This window comes from Ambystoma mexicanum, chromosome 10 (assembly GCF_040938575.1).
Source record: "Ambystoma mexicanum isolate Mex_15411 chromosome 10, UKY_AmexF1_1, whole genome shotgun sequence".
Classification (NCBI taxonomy): domain Eukaryota; kingdom Metazoa; phylum Chordata; class Amphibia; order Caudata; family Ambystomatidae; genus Ambystoma; species Ambystoma mexicanum.
In genome coordinates, this window is record NC_090932.1 from 1,102,221,397 (window position 1) to 1,102,236,863 (window position 15,467).

The 15,467-nt window shown below is 43.9% G+C and overlaps 1 protein-coding gene across 3 annotated transcripts in view; it reads left to right on the forward strand.

Moving 5' to 3' along the window:
* Positions 1–15,467, forward strand: part of ELMOD3 (ELMO domain containing 3) — a 635,597-nt gene that overhangs the window by 326,105 nt on the left and 294,025 nt on the right. For all 3 annotated transcript variants that reach the window (XM_069618948.1, XM_069618949.1, XM_069618950.1), the window contains 2 exons: positions 12,458–12,549; positions 13,552–13,675. In XM_069618948.1, coding sequence (XP_069475049.1) covers positions 12,458–12,549; positions 13,552–13,675 — 216 coding nt within the window. The remainder of the gene's footprint in view (positions 1–12,457; positions 12,550–13,551; positions 13,676–15,467) is intronic.

Here is a 15,467-nt window from a genome sequence, read left to right on the forward strand (position 1 = left end):
GTATACATCATTGTAAAAATGGGTTGATGAAAAAGGGTAATGGGGTCATTTATTTTTTTATCCTACATTTCACGCAGGGGCCCACTCCTGTTTTTCCTTTTTTGCAAAAAGGACCACACAGACAATTTTAATTGTTTTCACCAAGTACTGGAAAAGTAAATGGCAACACATGGGCAAAATCGCCTTTTTTAATGGATTGTGTCCTCCCACTATTCCTTGTCTTTAGATATCTTCCCTTTAAGCTTTAGCTTCTTCAGAAAAAATATTTGTCAGAGGGTGCTGTGTGTCGATGCAGTTCACTCGAGGTCTCTCGAGGGCTCCCATCTCGGGGTCAACGTCATCGTCTGTGTGTATATATAGCATGCACAGCACCCGTTAGCTTCAGTTCTATTTTTCCATGATGGCTAATGCTTCTAGAAATACGGCACACTTTGTTTTTTTTGTTCGAAAAAAACTACGACATAGAGTACGATGGCCTCCTCTTCGACACGATCACCCCAAAAGACTGGGTTAAAAAATGGCACCACTGTGGTGCCAAGATGTGCCTCGTGGACCCTCATCGAGTGGGTCTGTGGTGCCTTGGCATGGAGCCTTGGCATGGAGCATAGGTTGGCGCATTGTGAGTCCCGTCAGTCCATGACTGGTAAGGCACTGAAAGAGCGTAAAGGGAAATTCGAGGAGGGTAGGCCCCCTACGAAATCCCCCTCGATGACTCAGTCGAAGAAACTTCTGTCCGACAAGTCGAGAGGCGACTCGCCTCACGAGAAGAGATAAAAAAAGCCTTTATGCTGAAGAAGGCAAAGAATGGCACTTTAGATTGTCTACTTCTTCATCCGATTCCTCGCCAGAGAGGAGGATAGCCTGTCCAACTAAATCCTCAACACCGTCTCAATGGGAGGAATTCAGGCCAGAAATGCTTAACCCACCTTGAAAGAAAAAGCCATGCTCCTGTTGTGCTGTCGAAAGCCAACAAGGAAAGGGCTAAGGCTAAATCTGTGTGCCCTTGAGCCCAGGACGCAGGCTGGAGACCTCCCCCCGATCCTTTGAGGTCTCATCACGACTCCATCGAGTCGAGGTACAAGCCCTTGAAGGACTCTCTGTTGATGCATAAATCATCAAACACATCGACGCCATTAGTGTGGAGACCGCCGGGTCCATTGGCGCTGATATCTTCCACACCATTACTGTCAAGGCCATCAACACCATCAGCGCCTTTGCCCACAAATACTCCAGTAATTTCAAAAGAAATTTAAAAATCCTATAAACATTTGCCAAGGAAAGATTTTCTTTCTCTTTATCCTCCAAATGGGGCGCACAATCTCCATCGGACTAGGACACTCCTCCATTTGGGCTTCAGTTTGGTACTCCTAACGCCCCAGATGCATGAGTCCAGGTTAAAGCACTTATATGAGAATCTTCAATCTGCTAGTGGTTTTGACCCATCACCTGAACTCTAGTTTGGCAAGCCAGACCCGGCAAACCACTTATAGGCAACTTATGACCAGAGTTATCGATTTTCTGGGATGGGGCAGACCTGATCCACCAATCGAGCAAGACAATTTGACAGGCATTCTCGACAAGGGTCCACAGAAGGATCCAGTTCTTCAATTTTTAATGTTGCCCTTCAAAAAAGGGTAATGGCAAATTGGAAGGTTCCTGAATCAAGTCCTGAAGTGAATAAGAACCTCGCCTAGAAGTACAGGCATTCAAGCAGTGACCCTGACTACTTGTCAAAGCGCTGAACACCAAGCACCAGGCGGTGACGTCTACTTCTAAACAGGCTTCATACCCAACCATCCTACCAGATATGAATAAGAACCGTTTCAACGCTTTGGCAAGGAAGGTATTTTCGGACGGGAGCATGGCTCTCAAATCTGCAAATGCGACTTGCGCCTTAGCAAAATGTACATTCACCCTGTGGGACGGTATAGCTATGGCCACTGACCATATTGCTGAAGGGGAAGAAAGAGACGGCTTCCTGAATATTGTAAGAGACGCTAAGGAGGCTGTGTGAGTCTCTACAATCAGGACTGGACTCGGCTGATGGCATCATCAGAGCCATGGCAGCAAGCACAGTAATACGCAGGATTGCGTAGTTGAGGAAGTCTGGTTTTGCACCGGACTTGCAGTGCAGGCTCCTGAACATACCCTTTGATGGCACCCAGCTGTTTGGTGGCAAGGCCGATGAAAGCCTAGAGAAGCTGCAGACCTCAAAGGTGGCAGCCAAATCTATTGGTGCCTCCATCAAACAGCAACAACCATCTTGCCCCATTGGATCATCATGGAGGGGAAAGTCGTTTTGCTTCTACTCCTCAGTTGGAAGATCAAGAGGACTGGCTAGTCAAAGGGGCCAAAGAAGATTCCCTTCTGGTGGATGAGGGAGAGGTGCAAAGTCCACCCAAGCAATGGCTACTTTAGCATCAGCCGCTGCTTCAGCTGCCTCAAAACCTCTGAGGCCTTAACCCCCAAGACCCCTGGTGGGAGGCAGATTCTCACAGCATCTGCAAGAATGGTAGGGTATTACTTCAGAGGTGTTGGAAACTGTAGACCAGGGTTATTGCCTCCCCTTTCTAAAAAGGGCCTAGGGACGACACACTGGGGAGTCACTCTTTCAAAGTTCCGGATCCATTCTTTGGTCAGGCATTGTTGAGCCTGCTAGAGAAAGGTGCTAAGGAACCAGTACCTGTAACGGAGAGGAACAAACGGTGGTACTCTCCTTATTTACAAATCCCCAAGAAGGAAGGAGGATTGAGACCCATTTTGGACTTGAGATGCTGGAAAAAGTTCCTCAGGAAGGACAATTGCAAAATGGTTGCTCATTCTCAGATCCTTCAGGTCCTCCAGCTCCATTATTGGATGGTGCCGTTGGACCTTCAGGATGCTTATATTTGCATGTGCTGATCCATTACAAGCAGAGAAAGTACCTGAGGTTTTCCGTTGGTAGTTTTTATTATCCGCCAGAAAGGGTGGGGTCAGAACCAGGTGGCGGGTGCGCTTGGGTCAGTTGTAAAAAAGTACCCAAATTGCAATTTATGAGACGGCTGCAGTTGTCAGCACTTATTACACTAACTCCTGCCTAATACAAAGCCAAGTAAATTGGGAAAGGTGCCGGTATCATTTGCACTCGTCTTGTCTAATGGATGTAGATAAGACGAAAATAAACAATCATGAGTTCATTATGTCAATCAGATTTATTGGGCATGCTCAAAGTCTGCCCTTGTGTTTTGCCAACATGTGTTTTGACCTCTTCGGTCTTTGTCAAGGCAAATAATTCGTATGCAGGCCAACAATATTAAACAAGGTGACATATACATATGCGGCCAAACATACAGAATTCAAAGAGTTTAAAAGATTGGGTTCCTATCCATGGAGCATATTTCAAATCATGGAAGGCAAACATCATGGATACAGATGGAAAGCAAATTATATGAATGTTTATATATACAAATGGCAAGGGAGAAAAACATTTCTCTGGGGATAAAAAATATAGAAAGAAGAATAAAAGGAAAAATGGATAAAAAGCAATAGATTAGTTTGACATTCTTAGACTGACTGTATATATAAATTAGCATAATGCTTCTTGGCATAACCTTCAGTAACATATTATGTCCAAAAACCTCCAGATGCTCAAGTCGTTAGCATTGTGTACAGATTGCCAAAACATTTTGTACAGCTAATTTCTGTAATTGTTATACACCCATAGTAAACTCTAGATTTTAAACTTTAAACGTCCCGTATATAAATATTGGTAAAAAATTGCTGCACTATTTTGAGACATGTTTCATTATCTTTGTATATTGAGACCTGTGTGCCCGAAAAAAGGATGTGCTACCATGTGTGCAATTTAGTCAAAATTGTGTTGCATTATTTAACAAGTGGATGTGGTACAAATGTCCACTTAGCCTATACTTGACTAGTGTGCTTTGTTTCTAGATACTGGGTCAACCCTTTGGAGCTGAGGGCAATCAGACAAGTGCTGAAAGCCTTTCTGCCCTCAGGGAAAGCTTGTCCTCATAATGACTGACAACACTGTTGCCATGTACTAATGCAACAAGCGAGGCGGTGCATGGTCCCTACCACTGTGCACAGAAGAAATGCAGCTCTTGTTCCGGGCAATTCAAAAAGGAATTTCTTATCAGCAGTTCACTTAGCCAGAGAGGAGAACACGGCGGCAGACACTCTGAGCAGGCAGAGCACCGTCTCTCATGAGTGGGAACTAGCTCGGGAAGTCCTTCAAGAGACCCCTCACCCTTTGGGGAACCCCTCAAGTAGATCTGTTCGCAACCAGTGTCAACTGGAAGTGCAATCTGTTCTGCTGCAGGCAATCCCCCAAGAGCAGCTGTAGGGGACGAGTTCATTTTGGACTGGGAATTTCCACTCCAGTAGGAGTTTCCTCCATTTCCCGTCATTCCTCACATGATCAGGAGGTTGAGAACGGTTGGTAAATCCATGATCCTAATTGCTCCAGATTGGGCCAGGAGAACGTGGTACCTAGACCTTCTGGACGTGTCCATCTGCCCTCCAATGCGCCTTCCACAAAGAGGGGACCTTCTCTCGCAAGAGGATGGTCGGGTTCTCCATCCAGAGGTCAAAGCACTCAACCTTCACGCATGGTTTCTGAGAGATTTAGATAAAAGAATTGGGACCCCCCCCCCCGGATGACGTAAAAGATGTTTCTTTCAGCCAGGAGGCCAGCAATAAAATCCTTGTACCGCTGCCATTGGAATAAATTCTGCAGTTGGTGCAGGGAAAAGAATGTGGACCATTTTTTGTGCAATAATCCTAGGCTGGTGTTTTTTTGTTACATTTGGCAATTCTGAGGCTCCAGATTGGAACAATAAAAGGGTATTTGGCAACGCTTTCAATCTTTAAGCATACATTGGAAAAGGTATCATACTTCAAGATGCCCTTGATCATACCATTTCTTAAAGGGTTCACTAATGTGTCCCCTCCTACACCTTTTCAAGTGCTGGTTTGGGATCTTAATCTTGTGTGTACATTTCTAATGTGTGCTCCCTTTGAGCCACTCCATCCATGTCCACTAAGGCTACTAACATTTAAAACCATTCTGTTAGTTGCGTTGACATCAGCCTACAGGGTGAGTGAGTTACAGGCCTTATCTAGTAAGCCTCCGTTTACTATTTTTTACTAGGACAATGTTGTCCATAGGATTAAACCTTCTTTTTTGCCGAAAATTGTATCAGTTCTCATTTATCCCAGAAAATTGTGCTCCCAACGTTCTATCTGCTTCCTCAACATGGCAAGGAAGAGGAAAGGCTACATAGGCTTAATCCCAGCAGGGCTTTGAGCTTTTATTTTTCACAAATGGCAAAAATATGTCGGCATGACCAGCTTTTCATTTGGTAGACTGGACATAAACTGGGACTTCCAGTTACAAAACCAACTTTTTCCAGATGGATCAATCTTGCTATTGCAGAATGTTACAGATTGGTTCGAAAAGATCCCTCTGAAGGCCTGAGAGCTCATTCCACAAGGGGCATGGCGACATCCTATGCTCTGCAGAGAGTGGTGTCTATAACAGACATTTGTGCGGCAGCCACTTGGTCTACCATTCACAAATTTACAAAGCATCACTGTCAGGATTCAGCCTCTAGCCAGGAAGGAGGATTTGGGAAAGCTGTCCTACATTCAATCTGTGAAAATTCTAATGCCTTCCTCCAAAACCTAACACTGCTTTGAGAGTCTGTCTAAAGATGAGGCATACGTGTGAGGACACAATCCATTCAAGAACAAGTTACTTAACCCTTGTAACGTTCTTTTGACTGGATGTTCCTCATCATCTTGCAGAGGCTACCACACTGTACAATTTCCAGGCATTAGACTTTGTTCTTTCAAAGTCTGGTACTGTCTGGGAGTCAATGATGCTGGTAATTCTTCAAGAGGAAGTTGTAAAAACAAGACTGAAGGCAACAGGCGCTGCGCATGCTATATATACACTGACAATGACGTTGATCATGAGATGGGAACCCTCGAGGGACATCGAGTCGACCGCATCAACGCACAGCACCCTCTGATGAAATGTTTTCCCAAGCTAAAGCTGGAAAGGAAGATATTTAATGATGAGGAATATGTGGGAGGAACATCCAGTCGAAAGAACGCTACCAGGGGTAAGTAACTTGTTCTTCTCTTCACTGCTACACTACGTGTTTACATAAGTGTAAACCTCTCCCACATTTAATGATTTGGAATCTGCTTGCTGTTACCAATGAAGCTAAAATCATAGTGGGTCATTTTCCAAGTCCTGCATAGTGGAAAAAGCAGTGGTAAAACGATTTTAGGAGTGTAGATTTATTTTGCCCATCCTGAATGGAAGTTTACAAGCTCCAGAATGAAAACTGAGAATTTACAAAAAAAATCTCATACAGGCACAAAGTTAAATGAAATGCATAACAAAAATCATTGTTTCACACAGCGTGTTCTGTACCTCCATAACTTCTCATCACTCAACAATCACACTTACATAGCTTATTAAAACCTTATAGCATTTAAAGAAAAAAGTGGCAGTTCCTTTTCTCATCTCCAATCACATCCTATTTTAAATAATCTGCTAGTGAGACATGTTAAAAGATGAGGCCTCCCTGGGAGGGCATGTGCAGCTCTGGCTGACTTTGAGAAGAGAAATGCAGAGCAGGGGTGCCTCCTGGGCTTTTTCTCCTTGCCCTGCTGTTAAATCCACCTCTGATTGCACTCTACAGGAAACATTTCAATACCCTTTTTTAGTTTTAAAAGATGTGCACCTTTTATACTTTGCCAGGAACATAATACAAAATGTTTTTTTCCTTGTTACTTTTTCTTGTTACTTTCCAGGTATTCTTGATCAATCTTCTGAGAGGCAAATGTTTATTTGTGGGAGGGGGTACTCCTCCAGTCCCATTTCCCTCCCCTCACCCCCATCTCTGTCACTGGTGGGATCCAACAGTAAATAAGTTCCATTTCTGGCACTGCCTAAACACCAAGCTGTTACATCACACTTTCCAAACAAGACCCACAATACACATGTATTCTGTTTGCATGGAAACACTGTGTGTTATTAAGTCAGTACTTGTAAGTTAATTTCATGAAAAGTTCTTTATGGGGAGGCTAGACTTCCATCAAGACAAAGATGCATACTAATTGAGTCAGAAACCCACGGGTAAGTATGCATGAGAAGATCTGATGCTGGTCCATACTCGTCCTAGCCTGGAAATGGTCAGATAGTGCCATTTTGGACCAACTCAGTGGGGTGCTGCTTGATTTTCTAGGCATAGGAAGCAAGACACCCACATCTGGGCATATACACTTTAACTTGGGGCAAGGCATAAATTAGTTTTCTAAAATTGATTAGCAGTTTGTAATAAAAAAAATTTTGATTAGCAAGCGGACCCATTTGATTAGCAATTTTGTACTAATATTGTTAATGTCACCAGAAGCTATTTGTACCCAAGATATGAAATTAGCAACAATACAGCAGTTTTGCATACCGCTGAAATAAGACATTAGTTGGAGGAGTCAAGCCTTGCAAACTCTTTAAAATTCAGCAGGACCTGCAGGTCGGGTAACTTAGTTTCCTTGTTCAACCTAAGAGAAATGCACTCGATCTATAGCGATGGAGGACAACACATTTAAAATGTAATTTGTGTGCAATGGTTCATGTCACTACAAACCTGCTTTGTTTGGCATACTGCTGCCACCCAGAGGCCAGCCATGCACAGTGAAACGTTTGTATGACATTTACTGCAAAGTAAATGTTACGTAAAAGTTTCAAGCATCTCTTGCAAATGCTACTCGCCCTTCATAAAATGTACTCGGCTGTGCGAGTGGACGACAGGACTTTGTGAGCCACAGCTGAGTGTCTGTAAAATGTAAAAGGTTATCTGGATGAATGGACACAAATAGATATGATGAAAAGGCTCTGAAAACAGTTTGGCCAGCTTTCTCCTGCAGGTGGTAATATGTAATGCAATTATTATAATAAAGCAAAGCGAGCTCTGAAGGTGAACTACAGCGTTTGGTATTGCAAAGGATCTGTAGATGTAAAGATTGGATGGAACTATTGATCACTACTTTGCGTAAGCATCTATTTCGCTTTTTGAATTCATTATCTAAGAGGAAAGACGGAGACTAAGCAGAGTGGCTTGCGTAGCAGGTAGAGAACTGAGCAAACTAGATGAAACATTTTAGTTTGTGGTCATCTCAATTTCAGGGTACCTGGTGTAAAGCAACTGGGTAATAATAATGTAAAAGGAGTATGGGTTTGCTCGTGGGTTGAGCACCAGTTGCATGATGTATGCAATGTGCAGGTTACAGAACTAGGTTTGCCATCAAAAGCATTGGATCATGTACATTTTCAAAAGTGTTCACTCGTCGATATGATGCATCTTCCCCAACAAAATGAAATCTAGTTGACACAAGAAATGTAGATACACTATCCTAAGCTTTACTGTAAAGCATGGAGATGATGCCTTGTTTTAGAGTATCAGTACTCTAATTATGCATTATGTAACAACCTACATTTTAGGAATTAAATTGCGTGACAGTCTTTAAAACAAAATATAAAGTGGACACATACTGGTCTTTGCCAGACAGGATATAGAAATCTTATTAAAATGAACATCCTGAATTTTTCTGGTTTGACATTATTTGAAAAAGAAAAATAAATTTGTGCCTAGCACTCCCACACATGCCTTTGGCACTTAGTGGAGGAGATGATTACTGTGGAACCTTTTCTCCATTAGGACTTGAAGTGAACAGAGAAAAAAGGGGGAAGAGGGCAAGAGAGGAATGCAGGGCAAGCTGTGCTTTCTTTCATTGCTACACAAGTGTCCATTTGATTAGCAAACTGCTTAATTTATGCCTTGTTTTGGAGACAAACTGAAACCAACACGTATTGGCACCACCAACAGTTTGGGATTTTGAGTACACATGGGATAGGCATTTACCAGGCACTGCCATTAAGGTACCACCTGGCCATAAACTGGTGCGAGTACCTATGCATATGATGTCATTGTCTGGCAAATTGTCTAATACCAATACACAAGCCAGCAGTATTGGCTTTGAGATTGTTTTAGGCAGGACTCCATTGCAGGGAGTAGATGTGAGGACACACATACTGCCTTTAAATCTACTGGCTGAAAACATGCATTGTTAACAGATTTTCTTTTATTACAACAGGAGCTCCTTTACAGAGGGAATAAGTCATTAAACAATCAAATGAATGCTTAGCTATAACACAAACGGGCCCTATACAGCACACAGTGTGATGTTACTTTGTGACAGAGCTAGTTCAAGAGTAACCAAGAGGATAGGTTTCAGCAGGGAGGGGCAGGTAGTTGGTGAGAATACCATGGGGATTAACCTAGCAATGGATGTGCAAACAGCCAAATGTGTCCATAGAATGTGTCCCTCCTAACATCCTTTCTCCACCCTATCTGTGGTCTAATCAGTGGTCCAATGCAATCGTTCTGGCTTGCACCCAATGGCCTAATTCAAAGCCTTACATCAAATCACTTTTTGATTTTATTACATTTTATCTTACTAGCAATATTGTTTCACTCGTATACCGTTCTTCAATACCAGCAATTTTTTCTATGTTTTTTAAAAGAAAAAATATTTCACCAAAAATATAGAGGGGGCGGGGGGTGGGAAAGGGCATATAAGGGGTGGGGGGCAGGTATAATAAAAAACAATAGGGGAGGGGGGACTTGGGGGCAGAACCAAAATAATATTTTTTCTATCGTTTTTTTAGGCAGACAACTTTTGTTAAAAGCATCGAGAAATAGCCATCGATGAAAGAACATAGAACGGTTTCCCTTATAGTCAAGTAGTTAATGCAGCAAAAGTTATACTTTGAATGTAATTTGTAAGGGCCCTCATTTTGATGTATCTATGCCTCTGAATCAGACAACCACTGGCATTGCTTTGGTCAGCCTTCCATACCATTATTTATAAATCAGCCTTGGCCCTGCCACTAATGTGAGCCGACTTGACCAAACTGCTGGACCGCAGGCCTAAACCTACTTGCACTGGCTGTGTTCCAGTGCTGAGAGGACATGGCGTAGCAATTGAGACTAAACTGTGCCGTTTGGTGGCAGAACCAAGACTCTAATGGCTTGTCCCCTTCTGTTAAGGCACAGACATACTTAAGAATTATAGACTGGAAGACTGCCCAGAGCACTTAAAATGGTAATGTCCAATTCAGTCTTGCATCAAATCACTTTTTGATTTTACTACACTCTCCTCTCCAGAATGACATATTTCTTAATACCAATATTATTTGGTCACTTTTACATAAGTAGGCAATGCAGCAGAATATATACTTTCAATGTAATTTGTCAGGGTCCTTTCTGCTTTCATGGCTGTAGGGCATAAATCATTGTCCAAGGCAAGCGAACAAATCCTGGCTGGGCCTCCAGCAGTGCAGCCCCTCAGAATGCTAATCACTAAATTCCCCCTGCCTACAACCCCCCTGACCCCTGGCTCCCTGGGTCCCAGTGGTGCTTAACACCACTGGCACGGTCTCCTTTCTAGGGTGTCCGTGGGGGGCAGGGAGGGTATATGGCATTTATAACGCACCTATAGACAAGTGTTTCAAGGCGCGGTGGTGGGATTTGGGGGGGCCTGGACCCCCTGCTGGAGCGGGGCCACTGTGAACATTTGTTGTGTGTACATCGAGAGTTAGGACCAATGTGTCGCATCGGTTGAGATATCTTCCATCTTATGCCAGAATGTTACTGTTGAGTGAGCAACATTGCAGTGTTAGGTCATATAAAATGTGTGTGCAATTGTACCGTTTCTTCATGGCGTGAGTAGTGTAAACTCGCATAGTGGGGTGGTCTTCAAACTGCGTGCCTGGACCACACTGCGGATGTCTCTGGGTGGGGAGGTTGCAGTGATTTTTATAAAAGTGGTGAGGGTCACTGCTTTCAAAAGAAAATGGAAATAGTTCTAGCATTTGATGGGACCTGCCAACATTATTTTTTACTGAAGGTGGGCCCGGCATAAAACAGATTGGAAACCCCTGCATTAGAGTCTGAGTGATGGGTCTAGTTTATCCTTTTCTTTATTTTGTTTTTTAGCTATAGTTGAAATCCAACAGAAATACAGTGTTTTTGAAAATGTTGTTAAATAAAATAGAGAAAGCCGTGGCACAGCAAAAAGCACCCATAAATTACCAGAAGAAGGTGCTGCATTTTCTGTTGGTGGTACAGTCTGCTTCCTTCCATTAAAGAGTTTGTGTGGCAAAGAATGAGGAAGCCATGCTGACCACCTCCTTCTGCCCTCTTTGAATGAATATCCTGTTCTGTAGTCTTCCCATCCCTCCCCCTAAACACCACCACAAAGTTCTCAATCAGTAAGTGTCTGGGTGGGTATGTATTGCAAGTTCAATTTTCTGTGAAAGCTCTAGCTAATATAAATCATGAAATCCTGCTTTCGCACCTCAGAAATCTCCATCTAGGCACTACACTATTTTGCCTCTTACGTATACCTTCTGCACAGGGGATCTGAAATTGGGACCACCTACCTAAGTTAAGGCCTGCAACAGGATAAATATCCCCCCTCCCTAGCAGGGCTCAACATATAGGAAGTTCCAAATGGTACCCTTGCGCACAGCCACCAGCCACCTGCTTCTACCCATCTATGCCGGGTGTGTATCATGCCAATACCTGCACATGATTGGGAGGGAGCATCAGTGACACTCGGTTGCTATTTTCAAAAACAAACAGAACTCTGCGCATCCCAGCCCATGTAAAGTATGGAGAGTTTTGTGCACCGTGCAGCAATGCAGAGAACCCGCACAAGAGGCCCCTAGAGCAGAGGCCCACCAGGGTATCTACAGATTTTACTGTGGAACCGTCCTGCCCCTGTACCAGATTGGTCAGAACTCTATTTCTGCTGGACATTTCCACAGAGTGAAGTAGTTCTGCACTGAATGTGCAAGCAGAGAAATGTGGTCTTGCGGTGCCTGTTTACTTGGAGGAGAAGCAAACATGCTAGCATTTCTTTGTGGGACCTTGTCATAGAACTGCAACAGCCAGCTATGGGAGTGTTTTGCATAGGAGACTGTAGCTAGCATGCACGGCTGTCTTGGCACAATGGTTAAATCTGACCTACGGGGTGACTACGGTTGTGACTGCGGCTATCATATAATGACAGGAACTTACAATATAAGGCTGCACCTAGCATATGACGGTAGCACTTTTGAGCCTGTCCCGTGGTATTTGGTGGCTGAGCAAATAATACTTCAAGTCACATTAAATAAAGCCAGATCTAATGGTGTTGTCAGTGCTTGCAATACTTTGCCCAAGAAAGTGGACCGAAGGCTCAGTGTCTTAAATATGAAGCAAGTTCAACTTTAAGTAGGGGTTAATTGTGTTCAACTTCGTATCATCATCAGTTTTCCCTACCCTTACATGCAAGAAAGCCACATCAGAACTAATTCTCTTGTTTCTTTCCACAGGTACCTTAGACGATCTTGTAGGTCCTGCACCACTTATCTCTTTTAACGAGGCACTGCAGTACTTTCAGACTGCTGACCTTTCTGACTGCAGGGTAGGTGAATACAGATGGTGGTCTATTACTGTTAACGATTTGTTGCTAAAAAATGTTTGCTTGAAATGTCACTATGGTAAGATTAAGCATTTGCCCTTACGTGATGGATCATAACTGAAACATCAGCTAAAGGGTGCCAATGTCCAGGTAAGCGAGAAATCCATTCTATTAATTTGTCCTACGACTTGCCAATTGTATAAAAGGCTCGAGGAATGTCGTCGTATGTTCTCTCCTAGAGTTGAACGAAATCAGCTTCATTCATTTTGTGATGTTCCTGAAAAGCAATAATCCCCCACCCCTCAAAGTTTCCCCACAAGAACTGGTAAATGATGCAAACCGGCAAACCTAGAATTCTCGTAGTATCCAGGGAAAGGAGGTGACTGTGCCTGATGAGAACACACAGGATAAGGAGGGGCATGTTCTGGGTGGAATGAGGGTGCAATTAGAGGGAAGAGAAAAGGAAACCCAGAAAAGCCCTTATTCTTTACCAAGCAGAGTCCAGAATCCAGCTACTCTTCTTGAGGAACCAGCAAAGCTCCCATCCAAGGTTACCAAAGGCCCAGGAAAGTTCCAAACGGGTAAATCCAAACGTGGTCCGTCTGCAATCCAATGTCCAGAAACTAGTTGGTTCTAGAGTAGCCAACACACCAAAATCAAGAGTCCGGCCATGAGGCAAACAAAGGGTCAAGTAACAAGTAGGTATTCTGACTAAGTTCTCCAGCATCTGGTTCAAGAACAGAGAGCAACTTTGCTTCCTTCCCCTGTCGTGTTGCTGCTTCGGCAGTACTGCACGGTTGCCTAATTGTCATGGAAGGCGCCACATTGTACACGGTGCAAGAAGGGCCTAGACAACCAATGTGGGCATCACTTTTCTGTCTGTGAAAGTGTAGTTTCTTTTATCCCATGGTCTTAATTTATATTGGCAAACACATTTTTTTAAATTTTTTATAACAACCCAAACTTCATGGTGTTGATACTAATGGCTTTCCTTTTTCTCTGCAGAAAAAAATACAGCCAACTGTACGCAGGACTGGGCTATCTGCCATCTCTCACTTTCTCTTTGGACCCCCACGGCTGCATCGAGATCTGCAGGAAGAACGGGATCTGGCTCTTGCTATCGCGCAGTGTGAGTTTCTGCTTGAGGTCTACGTTTGCGTATTAAGGCTGTAGCCGGGCCTGCACAGTTGGCACACGCCCATTTTTGCTTATTCAATTCTACTATTTGATCACCATGCTCTCATCCTCCATTTATTCAATGAGAAGTTGACGAATGGATGGCCCAAGGCCTAAGTGAGCGGGCCAGAAGGCAGTGATTAGGCCATCTGGTTAGTGGTTCTAGATTAAACAGTTGTAACTGATAACCCAATAAAAAAATTAACAAGTGAGCAGATGGGGGTCACAGTGCTGTTGAACGCAAGTTAATCAAAAGAAATCAGAATTTTGTCCAACTTTGAATACTGTGTTCTATTGAGAACTTGGGTGATCTGCCCTGTTTTTGAGATTTACACAGCACAACGTGCCACCTTAGTTGCTTCAGTGCATGAGGCCTGAATGGGGGAAGGCTGGCTGGATTGGCGCTCCAAACACCCACCTGCTACAGTGAACTTTTCAAAACCTGCAGAAGACTTTTATTGAGTGGTTATTTTGCATGACTTTACGAATGCAGTAATATGTTGGGGGAGAATATTGCAGGTGCTATAAGGTAGTAGCAGAAGAGAAATTATCTGGGCTAATAGTGAGTGTGTGCCTTGTGTACTGGCCTGATGGCAGCTTAATTATTCCTTTTACAGAAAGACTTTCAGATCCTTCCTGAACTTTTGGTAACTAGTGTGTCCTCTGGGATAACTTTGGTGTATTCCACTTTCTCCAGCACGGGATCTGGCATGGATTCACATGCTCATGAATATTCCCTGTCAGGCCGGGAATTCTCGATAAAAGAAAAAAACTGTTTCACTTTCACTTATAAACTGTCTTTATCCTATAAACCAATCACTGAGCTCTGGATCATACTGTCCCCAGCCAATGTCTGCCCTCTCCCTAAAACGTCCAAGTTTTGTCTAATATAGCCTGTGTGCTCGTTCGTGCTTTTGATCAGCAAGCGGGCATCCGTTTGTCGGCATCTTTCGTCACCCTTCAAGGGCTAAAATAGTTGAGTTTTCATCGAAGATTCCGGAAGGCCATCAGGCCTACACCGGACCATGTCAGAGGATAAGGACGGAGGTTCTCTCTTCATTGTGGAGGACAAACACTCCCAGTGCCTCTGCTGTCTCCATCTGGACCGCAAGGAGGCGGATTGCGAGATTTGCCTGGGATTCACCAAATGCACCATGAAGGATGGGCACAGCAGATTGGTGGCGTGGTGTCATGATCTCTGCTTCCAAAAGGTCAGGGTTTTCCCAACTCCCTTGGAAGCAGATCCATAACCCAGGTTCCGAGTGCCAACCAGTCCCAATTGGGACCTTTTGGACCCAGTCCTGGCGCCAGTGGCACCAGGCTCATAAATATGCCCAGTCCCAGCGCTGGAAGCGCCAGGCTCATAATGCTTGGGTGGACTTACCTGCAGCAGACCATGCTGCTTACTTGCCTGCCAGTTGAGCCTCTGATCCTCTTCTGTTTGGAACTACTTTTCCTGTTGGGTGGGGCAGGAGCCACTCCCTAGATTCAGAACACTGGAACTCTTCTGGAAAGCAGGAACTCTTTTCTTACCTAGGCGTGGCTGTGGAAGGAGACACCTAAGCACTACAGGAGGCTATTTAAACCACACCCGATGGATGAATCTTGCTTTGCGTTATTCTGCATCCTCTGCAGCAGAACGCTCATCGTGTCTTCTGCATCTGATCCTGGGACTAAGAAAAAAGGCTTACCATCCTGAATCCAGTCTTCAGCAACACCTATAAAGACAAGAAAGAACAGGTTAG